The sequence below is a fragment of the Plecotus auritus genome, assembly GCF_963455305.1.
Source record: "Plecotus auritus genome assembly, chromosome: 5".
In the NCBI taxonomy this organism is placed as follows: Eukaryota; Metazoa; Chordata; class Mammalia; order Chiroptera; family Vespertilionidae; genus Plecotus; species Plecotus auritus.
This window is the reverse complement of record NC_137776.1, coordinates 105,514,235-105,531,660: the sequence shown is the minus strand read 5'-3', so window position 1 is coordinate 105,531,660 and position 17,426 is coordinate 105,514,235. Positions and strand designations below refer to the sequence as shown.

The window sequence follows — 17,426 nt, the reverse complement described above, 5'->3', positions numbered from 1 at the left end:
AGCCCCAGGCTTTTGTTTGCTGGAAGCTTTTTGATGACTGCTTCAATTTCTTCCATAGTTATCAGCCTATTGAGATTTTTAGAATCTTCCTGAGTGAGTTTTGGAAGGTTGTATTTTTTTAGGAATGCGTCCATTTCCTCCAGGTTGTGTAGTTTGTTAGAGTTATTCATAGTATTTTTTAACAATCCTTTGTATTTCTGTGGGGTCTGTTGTTATTTCACCTCTTGCATTTCTCATTTTGTTTATTTGGGTCCTCTCTCTTTGCTTCTTGGTGAGCCTGGCTATAGGTTTATCAATCTTGTTTATCCTTTTGAAGAACCAGCTCTTGGTTTTGTTGATCTTTTGTATTGTTATTTTGGTCTCTATGTCATTCATTTCTACTCTGATCTTTATTATGTCCTTCCTTCTGCTCACTGTGGGCTTTTCTTGCTGCTCTCTTTCAAATTCTTTGAGTTGTTGAGTTAGATGTTTTATTACCATTTTTTCTTGTTTTTTGAGGTAGGCCTGTAGAGCTATAAACTTCCCTCTCAGGACTGCTTTTATTGTGTCCCATAGCATTTGCATTGTTCTGTGTTTTTGTGTGTGTGTGTGTGTTTTTAATATATTTTTATTGATTTTTCACAGAGAGGAAGGGAGAGGGATAGAGAGTTAGAAACATCGATGAGAGAGAAACATCGATCAGCTGCCTCCTGCACACCCCCCACTGGGGATGTGCCCGCAACCAAGGTACATGCCCTTGACTGGAATCAAACCTGGGACCCTTCAGTCCGCAGGCTGACGCTCTATCCACTGAGCTAAACCAGTCAGAGCTGCATTGTTGTGTTTTTATTGTCATTAGTCTCCACGATGTTTTTAATTTCTTCTTTGATCTCATTGATGACCCAATCATTGTTTAATAGCATGCTATTCAGCTTCCAAGTGTTTGAATTTTTTGGAATGTTTTTATTTTGGTTTCTTCTAATATTATGCCATTGTGGTCTGAGAAAATGCTTGATATGATTTCAATCTTTTTGAATTTGGGGAGACTTTGCTTGTGACCCAATATGTGGTCTATTTTTGAAAATGTCCCATGTGCACTTGTGAAGAACGCATATTCTGTGGCTTTGGGGTGAAATGCTCTGAAGATGTCAATTAGGTCCATTTGATCTAGTGCGTAATTTAGAATTGCTGTTTCTTTGCTGATTTTTTGTCTAGAGGATTTATCCAGTGATGTCAGTGGTGTATTAAAGTCTCCTACTATGATTGTATTGTTGTCAATCTGTCCCTTGATATCTTCCAGGAGTTTTTTTATGTATTTGGGTGCTCCTGCATTGGGTGCATATATGTTTACCAGAGTTATATCTTCTTGTTGAATTGCTCCCTTTAGTATTATGTAGAGGCCTTCCTTATCTCTTGTTATGGCCTTTACTTTTAGGTCTATTTTATCAGATATAAGTATCGCAACCCCAGCTTTTTTCTCATTTCCATTTTCCTGAAAAATGTTTTTCCATCCCTTTGCTCTCAGTCTGTGTGAATCCTTTGCTCTGAGGTGGGTCTCTTGTAGACAGCAAATATATGGGTCATGTTTTCTTATCCATTCAGCTACCCTATGTCTTTTGATTGGTGCATTTAATCCATTTACGTTTAATGTTATTATTGACAAGTACATGTTTGTTGTCATATGTTTCCTTAGTGTTTGTGTTTCTTCTTGCCTTTCTCTTTCTTCTTTTTACAGCAGTCCCTTTAGCATTTCTTGCATTGCTGGCTTGGTAGTGATAAACTCTCTTAGCCCTTTTTTGTCTGTGAAGCTCCTGATTCCACCCTCAATTTTGAATGATAGCCTTGCTGGGTATCGTATTCTTGGATTCAGACCCTTGCTTTGCATCACTTTGTATATTTTATTCCATTCCCTTCTGGCCTGGTGTGTTTCTTTTGAGAAATCTGTTGATATTCTAATAGGAGATCCCTTGTAGGTAACTTTCTGTCTCTCTCTGACAGCCTTTAAGATTCTTACTTTGTCGTTAGTGTTCGCCAATTTAATTATGATGTGTCTTGGTGTCAGTCTTTTGGGGTTCAACTTGTTTGGGACTGTATGTACTTCTTGGACTTGCATAGTTGTTTTCTTGCCAATATCAGGGAAGTTTTCTGTCATTATTTCTTCAAACAGGTTTTCTGTTCCTTGCTTCTCTTCCTCTCCGTCTGGTATCCCTATTAAGCGAATGTTGTTTCGTTTTGTGTTGTCCCAAAGCTCCCTTAGGCTCTCTTCTTGCTTTTTAAGTCTTCTTTCCAGTTGCTGCTGTGTTTGTGTGTTTTTTCCTACCTTGTCTTCTAATTCGCTAATGCAGTTCTCAGCCTCTTCTAGTCTACTGTTTAAACCTTCCAATGTGTTCTTTATTGCAGCTATGTCGTTCTTCATCTCCTCTTGTTGGTGTCATTCTCATTCAGCTCCTTATAGTTCTCATTGAGTTGTGTGTATTTGTCATCCATCCGTTTAAACATCCTTATAACCATTACTCTGAATTCTATCTCTGATAAGCTGCTAGCCTCGAATTCATTTAACTCCCTTTCTGGTGGTTCCTCTTTTTCTTTCCTTTGGGGATTGCTTTTTTGTCTTCCCGTTGTTTCCTGTAATGTTTTAATTGTAGATCCCATTGCTTTGCTACCCAGGTTCTTTTGGGGATGGTGCTACTGGCGTAATCTCTCAGTTCTCCTGGGCTTGGTAATCTAGTGTAGCTCCCTACTTGAACTATTTGGGTTCTCTTGTTGTAGGCCTGCGAACTTGAGAGGCACAACTGTGGTGTCTAGAAGTCAGCAGCCATGGAGGGGAGTATCCCAATTCGTGCTGTCTTGCACCCTTAATTGAAATCACGCGTGCCCAGTGGGGACTCACAGTGGCACCAAGGAACTGTCTGTCGGGGTGATGTGGCTCTGGGGGCCTGAACTCTGGAAAGGCGTGATGTGATGCCCAGAGTTCTGTACTTATGGGTGGGCAGACTCAGCTTTCGCTGCTGCACCTTTATCGGGGGGATCTCTGCCCTTCCCGGCTGCATACTGTCTCACCAGCTGCGCCTCCTTCGCCAATTCGGGCTATATTCCACTCATTTCAGCTGCTCCCTTTATTTGCTCTGGGACAAGGCTCAGGAAACGTCTGTCTATTCCGCCGCCATTTTCCAAAGTCCCGCCCATTGTTTTTAAATAAAGAATCATTCCTCCCTTTGTCTGTGAAGTGACAGAACATTGTTGGAAAACTAGTCACTTAAGCTTCTTAGGATGCATGTCCATTCTGTGCTGTCATGTGTATAGCCCAGTTCTAATGAACATTTATCTCAAGCGGGCCTGTTGATCGGTTCTGGTGTGTTATGGCTTCTTTGCAGAGTTGTGAAAACGGTGGCTGTGAAAATCCTGAAAAATGAGGCCAACGACCCGGCTCTGAAAGATGAGCTGTTAGCAGAAGCCAACGTCATGCAGCAGCTCGACAACCCGTACATTGTGCGCATGATCGGGATCTGCGAGGCTGAGTCCTGGATGCTGGTCATGGAGATGGCGGAGCTGGGCCCACTCAACAAATACTTGCAGCAGAACAGGTACCTGCTGGCCGGGCGCTCCACTGCAGGCAGGCGCAGAGCACCTGGGTCACCAGGAGGCCTCTCTCCTCCATCCTCCACGCACCCCTTGCCAGAGGAGATAGCTCTTGTCTTTGGATCAACTGTTTTTTAGCTCCTTTTGGGCAAAAACAAAAACAAACAAACAAAATCCTCTAATTTACCAGTTTGGATTTCATTCTCTTTGCCCGCTCTATCCTGGCCCAGGGATAGATAGAGTCAGCTTTAGAATGTCTTGGCAGTCAACGTCACCTCCTAGGAAAGACATGCTTGTTACAAGAATATTTAATAAGCTTTTTATGGGGATAACCGTGGCATCGTACCTGGCTGGCTGACCTCTATGTTCCCGTGAGTAATTACTGCTGAAAGTGCCGCTCAGTGCTGAGATGGAATAACTCATAGACTAGCCACTGGTTGCTTAATCATTCACTACACTGCGTTTCTACTTGGGCTGTGCCTTAATCTCCATAGAAAGGAGGCATTGCTCCCGCTTCATGGGGGAAACTGGAACTCAGGGTGGGTTTCCTTTTCCGTCCAATAGTGAAGTCCGGTTCTCCTTTAGCCCGGAATGGCCAGCCTGCTGTGTGCGTGTCATGCAGTTCAAAGCAAGCCTTGAAAGTTGCACCTCTGAGCACCGGGAGGATGGTGCTCACTCTTGAACAGCTGTAGGTTAGCAAGGTCCTTTGTCACAACTCATGAGTCCTGCTTGAGGAGAGCAGGAAATGAGAGGACCCACCTCTGTCTGTGAGGCGCATGGCGGCTATTCCTACATGGACCCTGTCCACTGTCACTAATGACACACTTGCCTTGTAGACACGTCAAGGACAAGAACATCATCGAGCTGGTTCACCAGGTCTCCATGGGGATGAAATACTTGGAGGAGTGCAATTTCGTGCACAGGGATCTGGCGGCAAGAAACGTCCTGCTGGTGACACAGCATTACGCCAAGATCAGTGATTTCGGGCTGTCTAAGGCTCTCCGCGCGGATGAGAACTACTACAAGGTGGGCACAGCTGGCGGTGTTCCGAGCAGCAGGTAGTAGAAATCTGAAGTGCAAATGCATCTCTTTTGTATTTTATTATGATAGGATTTCAAGGAGCAATGTCCCTATTGAAAATAGCTATGCAAAAATGTTCTTCTTGAGCTTTGATTCTATTGTTAAAATGGAGACACTGTCATATATCACAACCTGAGATTTACTCAGAATAGAATCTTCCAAACCACATTCCTTGGACAGTAGGGAATCAACAATTAAGTGTCAGAAAGAGAAATTAAGAACACAACCCCATTTATAGTCACATCAAAGGAATAAAAAATATATAGGAATAAATTTAACCCGGGAGGCGAAGACCTGTGCTCCATGGGAAATCACCTCGCCCGTCAGAACGGCTGCTGCCAAAGACAAGAAAGAAGGCGTGTCGGCGAGGGTGAGGAGGAAAGGGTCGCCTGGGCACTGCTGGTGGGAATGGGCACAGCCACTGTGGAAAGTCGGATGACGGCTGCTCAAAAAATTAAGAATAGCATGACCTACAACCCAGCAGTCCCACGTTCGCATATTCTCCTGAAGGAGATAAAACCGCTGTGCGAGGGCAGTCTGTGCTCCCCATGTTATCGCAGCATCATTCACAATGGCCAAGATTTGGAAACAACCCAAATGCCTACCAGTGGATAAAGAGGTAGAGAAAATGTACACACACACACGCACACACACACACACATCAACTGTTAAAAAGAAGGAAATACTGCTGTTTGCAAAAACATAGATGAAGCTTGAGAGCATGATACCGAGTGACATCAGTCAGACTGAACAAGACAAATACTCGATCATCTTATCTGTGAAACCCAAAGAAGCTGAGCCCTTGGGAACAGAGAGCAGGTTCTGGGGCGGGAAATGGATGAAGGTTGTCAGATGTACAAACTTCCAGCTGTGAGACGAGTGAGCTCTGGGCATCTCGTAAGCAAGGAGGGTGCTAAGAGAGGAGATAGTAAATGTTCTCACCAAAGTAACAACGACAAAGCGGTAATCATGTCAGGTGAAGGACGGGCAGCTAACTCTACTGTTGTAAACAGCTCACAAGATATGTGTGTATCCAATCATCCTATTGCACAAAAAACTAAAAGCCGAGTTAGAACCCGTAAAAAGAGACTAGACCAGGGGTGGGCAAACTTTTTGACTCGAGGGCCACAATGGGTTCTTAAACTGAACCGGAGGGCCGGAACAAAAGCATGGATGGAGTGTTTGTGTGAACTAATATAAATTCAAAGTAAAGGAGCGGAGGGGAGAGCAAGAGAACCCTCCACTCTTTCGGCTCCGCGGGCCGGATAGAACAGTCAAAAGGGCCGGATCCGGCCCGCGGGCCCTAGTTTGCCCATGGCTGGACTAAACACTCCGAGAAGATGGTGACATGGAGAATATTTCGTAAGCAAACAAAGCAAAATGGGGTAAAAGAATAAAAAGTTGAACGGATTAAAAAGAAGCAATAGGGATGGAAGCAAATGAGCATGGCCCTCAGTGTTCGTGTGCGGGGCTGAGGCCACGCAGCACAGAGCCTCAGCGTGCACGCCCTTTGCCATGCAGCTCCACCGAGACCGGCCCGATGCGGGCACAGACAGGCTCCCTCGTGTGGTCTCCGCAGATATATGTCTTTACAAATTGAAGGTTTGGGGCAACCATACATCGCACAAGTCTATTGGCACCATTTTTCCAACAGCAATTTGCTCACTTTATGTCTTTGTGTCATATTTTGGTAATTCCTGCAATATTTCAAACCTTTTGATTATTGTTAGTTTTGTTACACTGATCTTCCATCAATGATGTTTGATGTTGCTGTTATAAATGCTTTGGAGCAACACGAACTGCACCCACATAAGACAGCAAACTTGGTAAATGCTGGGTGTGCTCTGATTCTCCAGCGACCAGCCTCCCCCTCTGTCTCCTTCCCCATGGCCTTCCTGCTCCCTGACACATAACAACATTGGAATTAGACCAACTATTATTAACCCTGCAGTGGCCTCTATGGCTGCCACAGACAGTGGCTCCTCGGATGGACCTGGGCAGAGAAAATGAAACCTCTCCTATCACTGGGAACATTCGTGATTCCTGGGAGAGGCCAACATGTCAGCACCGCAGGAGTCTGGGAGAAGTGGGCAGGTGACTGCAGGGCCCGGCTTCAGTAAGGAGGCGCCTGCAGACGTGGGGGGCAGCGATGCCAGCCCCAGGGGAGCTGCGGCGGGAGAGCGCTGCGATCTCGTGATGGAACCTAAGGGTCGGGGAGCGGCAGCTCATGGATGAGCAAAGGAAGTGGTTGCTTGAGACGAACCGACTCTTGGCGAGGAGGCCACGGAGCCTGTTGCGATGACAGCCAAGGCTTTAGAGTCTCATGTGTACTTAGCTGGGGAAGCGGCCGCAGGTGTGAGAGGGCCACCTTCAAGTCTGAAGGTTCTGTGGGCAAAATGCCATCACTCTGTAGCCAGTGCTGCAGAGAAACCGGTGTGCAAGGAAGTCAATCGATTTAGCCAACTTCACTGTTGTCTTATCTTACCAACGCCCCCCCACTCCAACCTTCAGTCACCATCCTGATCAGCCAGGAGCCATCAACATTGAGGCAAGACCCTCCACCAGTGACAGTTCGCACTCGCTGAAGGCCAGGCGATGGCTAGAACATTTAGATGTAAAGTATTTTAATTAAGGGCTGTACACTGTTCTCTTAGACTTGATGCTTTTGCACACTTAGTGGACTGCAGTATAGTGTAGACATAACTTTTATGCTTTTGGAAACCAGAAGGTTCATGACTGCCTCTGCTGTGGTGTCTGGAGTGGAACTCGCAGCTCTGTCCATTGTAACAGGATGTGTAATGACAAAATCCGGGCAGCCCCCTACTGGCCTCTTGGTGGAGGCTGGTTAAGTTAGTTGTAGGAGATTTATAGGAAGCACACAATTAACTCTTCTAAAATTGACTTTATTTGCATGTACTGATGTAGACATATATCTAAGACACAGGGTTAGTAGAAAAATTAAATAGTAAAGTGCAAAAAGGGTATGCCTCTAACTTTATTACCCCCAGAAGCATATGTTCCCTGTTTACACTTGTATATGTATTTTTCTGGAAGGATCCAAGAAAAGCTCTCAAATGTGGTTGTCTCTGTAGACCAGAGGTGGTGGTGGTGGTGGGCACAACTTTTGAAAATTAAATCTGAAGATAAAGCAGAACATGGAGGAGACAGAGGTGTGATCAGTGTGGCATAGAACTGCCGGCACCTGCGGTCTCAGATCCATCCCCCAAGTTGCCCCTCCTGACCTGCCTCCCTCTGCCCCGGGGACTTCTCCAGATTAAAGTGACATCCCCCGGCGGCAGCAGGCCTCACGGACCCTGAGCCCCTAAGCAAAGGCCTCTGGGAGGCACAGTTTGGGTCTCTTCACTACCTCCTTTAAAATGAGAGCATTTGAAATGATACTGTAAGCAGCCTGTGCCAAATAGGGAGTGCTGCCTCAGAGCTGCAGACAGTGCACTGAGAGCCGCCGGGCTCCTGGCACGGGACCAGGATGCAGTGCTCGGTGGGGCTCGCCTTGTGACCGGTCCATGGGCTGTGAGGGCTGGAGGAAGAGGTGAAAGAAAATGACTAAGAGACACACAAAAGTCGATCTCAATCATTTAAAAATGTATTTGAAAGTGAAAAGTTTAAGATTTTAGGATTTAATCGTATATTTAAGGTTCATGCCAATTACATGCACACATGCACGTGTGCATACAACCCCACACAAGGCACATGCATGTATGTGTATACACATGGTGTAGTGAGTCATGATTTCATTCTTTTTTTAAATTGTGGTAAAATACCCTTAACATAAATTTTACCATCTTAACTATTTTCAGGATTACAGTTCAGTGATGTTAAGTACATTCACTTTGTTTACAACTAATCTCCAGAATTCTTTTCATCTGACCCAGCTGAAGCTGTGCTCACTAAAAGCTACGCCCCATCGCTCCCTCTGCACCGCCCCTGGGCCCTCCCTCTACTTACTGTCTCTTCCTCGGACAACTCCAGGGCCCTCGATGAGTAGAACCTTCTGGTGCTTGCCCTCTTTCGACTGGACTGGCTTGTTTCACTGAAAGGGCCCCTCATGGTTCATCCATGCCTTCGTGTGTGTCAGAATCCCTTCCTCTGGAAGGCTGGTAACATCCCACTGTAGGTCGAGCCCGTTCTGTTTGTCTGTCCTCTCTCAGTGGGCATTTGGGTTGCTGCCGCCTTGGGCTCTGGTGAGCAGAGCTGCGTGGACACGGGTTTATTCTCACGGAAGTTCTCCGTTTGCCTTGCTTTCAGGCACAGACGCACGGGAAGTGGCCTGTCAAGTGGTACGCCCCCGAGTGCATCAACTACTACAAATTCTCCAGCAAGAGCGACGTCTGGAGCTTCGGGGTGCTGATGTGGGAGGCATTTTCCTACGGGCAGAAGCCGTATCGGGTTAGCCTCTGCTTTTCATGTCCTGGTCCTGCGGCCTAGTTTTGTCTGAACAGATTAGCACCTTACCACCGTAGTGTTGGCCTTCCTTCTATGGCTTTGCTGTCTTTTGACCGTTAATAGGCCCTCCGTTTATGCTAAACTGCAAGAGAAATATTTCATGCTAGCTGAACAGTACATCTTTCTTTCATTGTATATTATGCATGTAAATATGCATAAAATATACCCAAATCAACATTAATTAAAATTGAAATAGAAAGTATGGCTATTTCCAGTATCAGATTGGCAGCTCATTACATTTGTTAGATGTTTTTAAACTGAGGTACACATGCCAAAAAGGGTGCAGTTGCTAGGATGCAGCTTATGAACCTTCACAAATGGAACATACTCGTGAAAGCAGCCCTAGATGAAAATAGAACGGAGCCCAACTGTCCTGCCCCTGCACGCACGCCTCCTGCTGAGGGCCACCTCATTGACTTTCAGATCTTAGCTAGGCGCTCCTGTTTTTGTTCTTTTTATCACTGAAATTGCACTTCATGTACTCTTGTTTCATTGGGGATGGCAGTTGGGATGTATTTGTGGCTTTGTTTTGTTTTGCTGAGTGCTATGTTTAAAAATCTCAGGTATATTTTGCATGTTTTAGGGGATGAAAGGAAGTGAAGTGTCTGCTATGCTGGAGAAAGGAGAGAGGATGGGGTGCCCTCCAGGGTGTCCGAGAGAGATGTATGAGCTGATGACCCTGTGCTGGACCTATGAGTGAGTACCCCCCTTCCTGCCGTTCATGCAGCCGCTCGGGGCACAGCGTGCCGGGCTGTCTTCTCCTGGGGCGGGGGTGCTGCCTCCTACACAGCAGGGAGCTGCCTTGCTTTCAGGACCATGCACTTCTATTCTTTAGTCTAAGACTAAGTTTAGACAATTACTCTAATCCCAGAGGTCACATTTTAAATGTAGATAATATTGGTGGGGCGGAGGTGGCCACAGTAGAAAGATGTTCCCACATCTGGTCTGGTGCTGTGGACCATTCTTGGCGACAGAGGATGAGAGGTACTTGGAGGGAAATGTATATTTTCCTAGTTCCTGGCCACCTTTCGGGGTAAGGTGTGGCCACGATGCTGGCTGGCTCTCAGATGAACTGTGAGGTAGCACTGCCCAAGGAGTGCCCCAGTCCTAGGAGTGGTGGTCCTCAAAGTTGCCTGGAGCACACATGATCTTATGGCAGCTCAGCAGGAAGGGAGACCCATCATACTTGGGGACCAGGGAAGGATCACACCTGGGGATCGGGGAAGCATCACACCTGGGGACCGGGGAAGGATCACACCGGGGGACTGGGGAAGGATCACACCTGGGGACCAGGGAAGGATCACACCTGGGGATCGGGGAAGCATCATACGGGGGATCGGGGAAGGATCACACCTGGGGACCGGGGAAGGATCACACCTGGGGAGGCACTCATATATGCAATAGATTTAATAACTTGGGGAGCAGCTCTGCTCTGAGGTACAGTGGCTAGTGATGCTGGAGCATCCCTGGAAAGAGGGGTATTGCAGGTGCTCTCAGGCGCCACCAGGGACTCTGCAGCCCCTAGAGAGCACCACTCCCCCATGGCTGGGCGCGCATGTAAGGGTCTCACCGTGGTCTAGACGCAGCATGTGGTCAGCCCCAAAGGGAAAGGGCAGTAGGTGCGGCTGCTGGTGCTAACCTGCTCAGAGAAGGCCCTTTTGGACCAAAGCTGCCCACTGGGCCTGGGGAGCTTCTTGAACTGGCTGTCAGTGCCAGCAGGGAGAGAGGCGGGAAGGAGATTTTAGGTGGGGGTGTTCATTCTTTGAGTCTTGACTAACTGCACCCCACGGGGCCCACACTAGAATCATTAGACTCAAGGACAGGTAGGTCCTGGCCATTTTCAAAGTGGAACTCAAAGGTCTGGACTAGAAATTGCAGTTGGGGTGGGTCCTACAGGAAATAGAAGACCAAGGGCCCTGAGGGATGTTACCGAACTCGACTCCACACCTTGCACCTGCGCTGACTCAGGCCCCGGCCTCCTGCCTGGAGGCGCCTCTGAAAGGCAGGGCAGGAGGGTGGACCTGCCCTCTGAGACCCACGGACAGGGAGAGGGTGGCCCATGCTTCTCTTGGCAGCATCTGTCCTCTGCATGGCCCGGGGGAGCAGGGGCTTGCCTGGCTCTCGCAGGCACTGTGTGCTGTGCTCCTGGCAGGGCTCGGGGCCCCGGTGTCTGTGAGGCGTCACGGGAGCAGAGCAGACCCGGGTGGGGAGATGGCGAAGCTGTGGGAGGGCCGCCAGGGCGCTCGAGCCTATGGCATTCATAGTTCTCCAGTCTGCCTGCGCCTTCGTGTGGATGGTTTCACGTCTCTGAGAAAGATGAACTTTGAACCATTCTGAGAGAAGTGGGAAAAAGAATTAAAATGAACTCTCGGGGAGAAGATTAAAGCTAGTGTTTTGCTCTGAATGTGAACCCTGACGTGTTTATTTCTGTCTGCTGTTCTCCGCGGTGGATGCTGACCAGTGAGTTGTGAAAGGGTGCGCGGGGGTGCTCAGTCGGGAGGGCGTTAGGGAATGTGCTCCTCAGGGGGGCCGGAGGGTGGTGGTGATGCAGCGAGGTACCCTGGCTTGGTTGGCGGGGGTGAGGGGCGGTGATGCAGCGAGGCACCCCGGCTTGTCTGGGACTGGGGGTGATTGCAGTGAGGCACCCCAGCGTGGCTGGGGTGGGGGGCAGAGAGCCTGGACCAGATCTGCTCGCCGCCTTTGTCCCCTGGACACACAGCTCTTCGTGCTGCTGCTGCCAGGCCCAGGAGGGCAGGGGAGGAGGACACGGCGCTTGGAATTGGCGGGAGGGGCAGATGGAACTGCTCTGAGACAGCCCTGGCCCAGGTGCTTTCCAGCCGGAGACTGAGGTCACAGCCCGAGTGAGGTCCAGGCAGCAAGTCTCCCCATCACGCCCACCCAGGGATGCTGTCCAGGGATTCTACGCAGACCTCTCCTCTAGGAATTGGCAGCAGGGCCCAGGTGGAGGAGCAACAGTGATGGTGACCATGCCCCAAATTAGGAAGGACAACTCCTTGTCAAACTTGGATTCTTTTCCCAACAAGCTGGATTTCGGAAGGTTAAAGGTTTTCTACGGATGACCTGGGATGCTGGTGCCGGTCAGGGAGCGATGGTCAGAAACTTTGTGTAGTGATAAGTAGTTAAATGATGTACAGTTGAATGAAAAAAAAACACACAAAACATTTTGGGAGCATGGCCGGCCAGGAGGCCTGGGAAGCATAGGAGTTGGCGACGGGGAGTCACCTCGGCAAACCTCACGAGACCCCGGCCCTCCCTGTAGGAGCCTGCAGGTGAGGAGGGGCAGCAGGCAGTAACCAATCAGCTGTAAAGTCAGTGCCTTCCACTGAGTGCTCTTGAAAGGAGGTGAGCCCGATGGCGCTCAGAGCCCGAGGACACAGGCAGGGGCGGGCCGGGGGGAGCTCGTGTGTGTGAGGACCCCCATATTCACTCAGTTATGCTCAGAGGAGAGGAAATGGCTGCCTGGGCATGATGCCTCGGGAGCTTCCAGAACATGGAGTCAGTGAAGCAAACACAAACCACCCCTGTATAGCCTCCAAGCTCTCCTCCATTGTAAACAGTCAGCCACCTTCTCCAAGGTGATCGATTTTTATTGTTTTATATGTTTTTATTGACTTTGTTAGAGGAAAGGAGAGGGATAGAGAGATAGAAACATCCATCGGCTACCAAGGTGGTAGATTTTGATAGGTATGTAGGAAGAAAGGTAGGTGGACAGATAGGTAGGAAGGTAGGTGGGTAGGTAGGTAGGTAAATAGATAGGCAGATGGAAGGGTGGGTGAACAGGTGGATAGAAAGACTAAAGATGGATGGATAGTTACATACATTGATTGATAGATGATGGGTGGAAGGATAGATACCTAGGAAATAGGTAAACAGATCGATAGATCAGTAAATAAATACGTGATAGGTGGGTGATGGATAGGTATGGTGGGATAGAGAGATAAGTAGCAATTTACACAGAAGACATGTACACACACCTCAGGTCTAAGGCAGGCTCCCCTGTCCACTGCCCTTCATTTCCTGCATGCTGAGACACCCCTTCCCGAAGGCCACACTTCTGGGCTGGGCGGTACTGGGCCAGCAGGAAGCAACAACCCCCACACAAGCATGTGATGGCACATTGTGGTGGGTGCTGCAGAGCCAGCTGCAGGGGGCACAGGACGGGAACCGGGTAGGGTCACACTTCTGTTAGGTCCATGTTGGCCCCTTTGGACAGGGTTGCCACTGACAACTGCCAGATGGGGAGCTTGGGGTCAGGAAATGAGAGGGAAGAAGGGGTGCCCTGGGCACAAGGGGAAGCGTGGACAAAGCATCGGGCCTGGGTGGGTGGAAGCAGCGCAGCCCAGGATACGCTGTGCCCTCCTCTGCCCAGGCTCAGGTGGTCCTCGGTTCCTCCTGGCAGCCCGGCCCCTGGGACACCTGACCGCTGTCTTCCCTGAGGCCCAGGCTGTGTTCCGTTTCTCTACACGAGTTTCTTGGTGCTTAGCTGCTGGTGAATGAAACCCGCACAGCAAGACTCAGGCAGGTCTTATGCGCTCAGGCCTCCACATTGGGGCAGAACTTTCTGTTTTGCAAAGATGATCAGTGTGTGTTCCCTTGGGAGCAGGACCGAGGCTGTCTGTCTGTGTAGACACAGTTTCTGCCTGTGTTTCTGCACCCCGGGCTTGGCCATCACATTCCTTCCTAGACCACAACCTGGTGGCTAGGGACATGGCCCCACGGCAAGGCCAGGGCCAAGCCTGACCACGGCGGGCCCAGGTCCCAGCCTGACAGAGCGGGCTGGTATTCTCAAGCAGTGTTGCTTGCTCTTGAAAGCTGTAGGTCTGGAATAACATCATTTTGTGATAACATCGATGAGGTGCCGGAGGACCTAACTCTGGCTTACAGCAATTAGCCTGTGGTCAAATTGGTCATATGGTGTTTCGCTTAATGTCACAGAACCACTTGCGGACTTACTCGATGTTGATGCCATTTGACTAAACAACCCATTTTGGTTCTGTAGCCGTGGTCGGCAAACTGCGGCTCGCGAGCCACATGCGGCTCTTTGGCCCCTTCAGTGTGGCTCTTCCACAAAATACCACGGCCTGGGCAAGTCTATTTTGAACAAGTGGCGTTAGAAGAAGTTTAAGTTTAAAAAATTTGGCTCTCAAAAGAAATTTCAATCGTTGTACTGTTGATATTTGGCTCAGTTGACTAATGAGTTTGCCGACCACTGTTCTGTAGGAACCGCTCCACCCTTATATTGGTGATCCTTGGGCCTCTGGCATGCTCCCTAGCTGTTCTCATACCTAGACTGAACCTTATAAAATTGTAGTCATAGGTCAAAAAGTTTGACTATGGACAGTTCATAGTTTAATTTCAAAGTTTTGTTTCACTTATTGGGCAATTTTACCCACTTAAAATATAGAAAAAAATCTTGCAAAATAAGTAAAATTATTTCCAAACAAGGATAGGTTCTTGGAATTTTAAGAAATACTTGCTGGCAGCAGGTCCTCTCAGTGTGCCTGTGTAGAGCAGAGATGTGTGATGTTTGTTCAGAAACTTCAAATTGTGAAAGGCTTTTTCCTGCGGTTTACTGATGCCATCACAGCTCCTGGCAAGCGAGAGAGGGAGGCCCTGCTGTGCTAAGATGATGACCAGGCCTGAGTCTCCGCTTCTGCTCAACAGGCTTAGAGTTTTGATAAGACCCTTATCAACAGCACATGAGCCATCCAGTTGGGGTGTGGGAAGGGACAGTCTAACTGTGGTCATTTTCTTCTTAACACGGTTATCAGTCAAACTTAAAGGTGTGTCTGCAGCATGTTGACCAACAATATCTTCCAGACATGGCTGTTTTGCTACATCCTGGGTTAATGGATCTGGAGTTCCAGTGCAAAATTCTCCATCTTTAAGGTGGAATGAGCCACCTTGGTCTTGCTGAATACAGATTGGGTTCTGTAGGCCGGGGTGGCCTAGCACTGTATACACAGGTTCAGTGCCCGAGGCTGGGAGCGGGGACATGCTGAGAGCCACAGGCTCTGGAGGAAGCCTCCAGGAGGTGCCCGTGCGCACTCCCCAAGGCCCCGCTGTGGCCTGCTTGCCACCGGGCGACGGACCGTTAATGCCTGTCTTCCCTTTCCAGGGTGGAGAGCAGGCCTGGCTTCACAGCGGTGGAGCTGCGGCTGCGCAATTACTACTACGACGTGGTGAACTAAGATTGCGCTGGTCACGCCGCCTGTGAGCAGATGAGGCACAGGCCAACGTATACAGTTACTGATTTTGAGTCTCCATCTCCCTCTTCCCGTCGGGAGAGCCAGCCTCATGGGACATGCCTGACTGTGGTCCCCAAAGCCCGTCCCAGACACACCCTCCACAGAACAACCGCTCGGGAGCGTGGGAGAGAGATGGACAGCAGGGCAGAGGGGCCGTGGCTTCCTCCGTGTTTGTCGTCTGTGTGGCTCCCCGGCAGGTCATCTGTAGGGTCTGTGTCCGGAGGTCCTCGCTGTCTTTCCAGTCCTTTGGCTCCCGGCTGCACCTGAAGCTGCTGCCCAGAGACACCCCATGTGGGCTGAGCACCCCTCGCCGCTGTCTTGGCATGCCCGGGGCAGGGACACCGATGCAACGGTGAGGCAGGAAGTGGGAGGAGGGATTTGGCTGGAACAGGCCACCGGACTCGCCCTGGCCCCAGAAGCTTTCCTGATGATAACGTGCTTTGAGGCTTTAACAAATCACTTTCCACCAGCGCAGTGTCTAAGGTGTAGCCAGTCAAGGGATCAAGTCGGGACGCTGCTTCTGCTCCGTGCCCTCTGAGCAGGAGACTCGCGTCTGCTGAGGGGTGGCCTGTGGGAGGGGTGGCGTGGCTCGCTGACCCTGGAAACCCTCTGCCGAGGCCACTCTGAAGACTGTCCTCACGCATAGATGGTGACCTTCAGCAGAAGGACAGACAGCAGGCTGCTGCTACGTGGAGCCCGTGCCTCCTCTGCCTTGGAGAGGGTGCCGCCAGCACTCTGCCTGTGTCCATGGCAGGGCCACCGGCCAGGGCAGGTGAAGACGAGTTTCTAAAGAAGGTGTGAATTCACAATAAAGCCGCAGACCCACTCCTCGCCACAAGCAGGCTTTATTGGGTGTGATTTGGGGCTGAAGATACAAAACCCAAGAATTATCTTCTAGTCCCCTAGTCTTAATTAATCCGTAACTAGTGTTTGATTTTACACAAGACCAGTGCTGGTCAGTTTGGCTGTGGCTTTTGTAAACTAGAGCTACTTAGCCATCATTCTTGGGTCGTCAAGTCACACACTCAGACCGTCTCGTCTCAGCTCTGCTCACACGTTGCAGGGGTGCGTCCCGCCGTGCGCAGCCACGAGGGGAGCACGCTGGGGAATGCAGTGTGGCACTGGCCTGGCAGGAGACATCAGTCACAGGCCTCCTGTTGAGAAACTTCTAGAAACCATTCCTTCTTCTAGAATTGTGCTACCTGGTGGTTTAGTGATTTTGTGAGAGAGGATCCCTGTGTGCTGAGCAGATACTCAAAACAGTGGCAATACACAGAGTCCCTGGAACGTAAAGGCTTACTGACGAAGCCTCTGTGGTCAGGCGGAGAGGAAGGGCGGGGCGCGGCGGAGATGGCCTCTGAGGAGGGCGGCACTTGGTGTTCACGCGCCTGCTGCCTTCTCATGGGCCGAGCCACGTCCTCACCGGTCTGGCTCACTCCACGTGCTTCCCACACCGGCCCCTGTTGGGTGGGAACAAAGAGCATCCTGGACAGACAGGCTCCCCGGGCCAGGCCAGGCCGTGACCGCCGCGGCCACCAACCCCAGAGCCCGAGCGAGCAAAGGTCTTCACGCAGAAAACCGTGCTGTGCCTGGAGCTCCCGTGGCGTTTCCTGCGAGCGTGCTCCTCCCGCACCTGCTGCGTGGCCCTGCTTGAGTCGTTGGATGGAGACTTCACACGCACCCCAGCAGCCTGGCCCGCAGCCCCACCCGCATCCCTCCTGCGCCGCGGGGTCTGGGCCCTCTGCCCGCATCCCTCCCACCACAGTCCTGCAGTGCCCCGTCCAGTCAGAGGGGCCCAGGGCTGTATTTAAACTGTGACTTCCAATAAAGACTCAGTGCTGGCAGTTTCCGTGGATGTCACTGGAGCAGTAGGGGGGTCACCCTGCCCAGAAAACACTGTAAGCAGTGGTGCCCACGCAGCGGGTTGCTTATGTGTGACGCGTCCCAGCTGCGTCCTACAGCGATGGGCGCAGGCCCTCCGAGCCGGGCTGTGAGCCTCGCCGTCCGCTGAAGGGAAAGGAGGGTCTCACAGGCCTGGCCCCATGACCCTGTTCA

The 17,426-nt window shown here is 50.1% G+C and overlaps 1 protein-coding gene across 2 annotated transcripts in view; it reads left to right on the top strand.

The window, feature by feature from the left end:
* The window catches only part of SYK (spleen associated tyrosine kinase), a 94,492-nt gene extending 77,278 nt beyond the window's left edge, over positions 1–17,214 (top strand). For both annotated transcript variants that reach the window (XM_080668986.1, XM_080668985.1), the window contains exons 10-14: positions 3,354–3,563; positions 4,395–4,584; positions 8,905–9,045; positions 9,686–9,798; positions 15,242–17,214. In XM_080668986.1, coding sequence (XP_080525112.1) covers positions 3,354–3,563; positions 4,395–4,584; positions 8,905–9,045; positions 9,686–9,798; positions 15,242–15,314 — 727 coding nt within the window. In that variant the 3' untranslated portion in view covers positions 15,315–17,214. The remainder of the gene's footprint in view (positions 1–3,353; positions 3,564–4,394; positions 4,585–8,904; positions 9,046–9,685; positions 9,799–15,241) is intronic.
* The last annotated feature ends 212 nt before the right edge of the window (positions 17,215–17,426 follow it).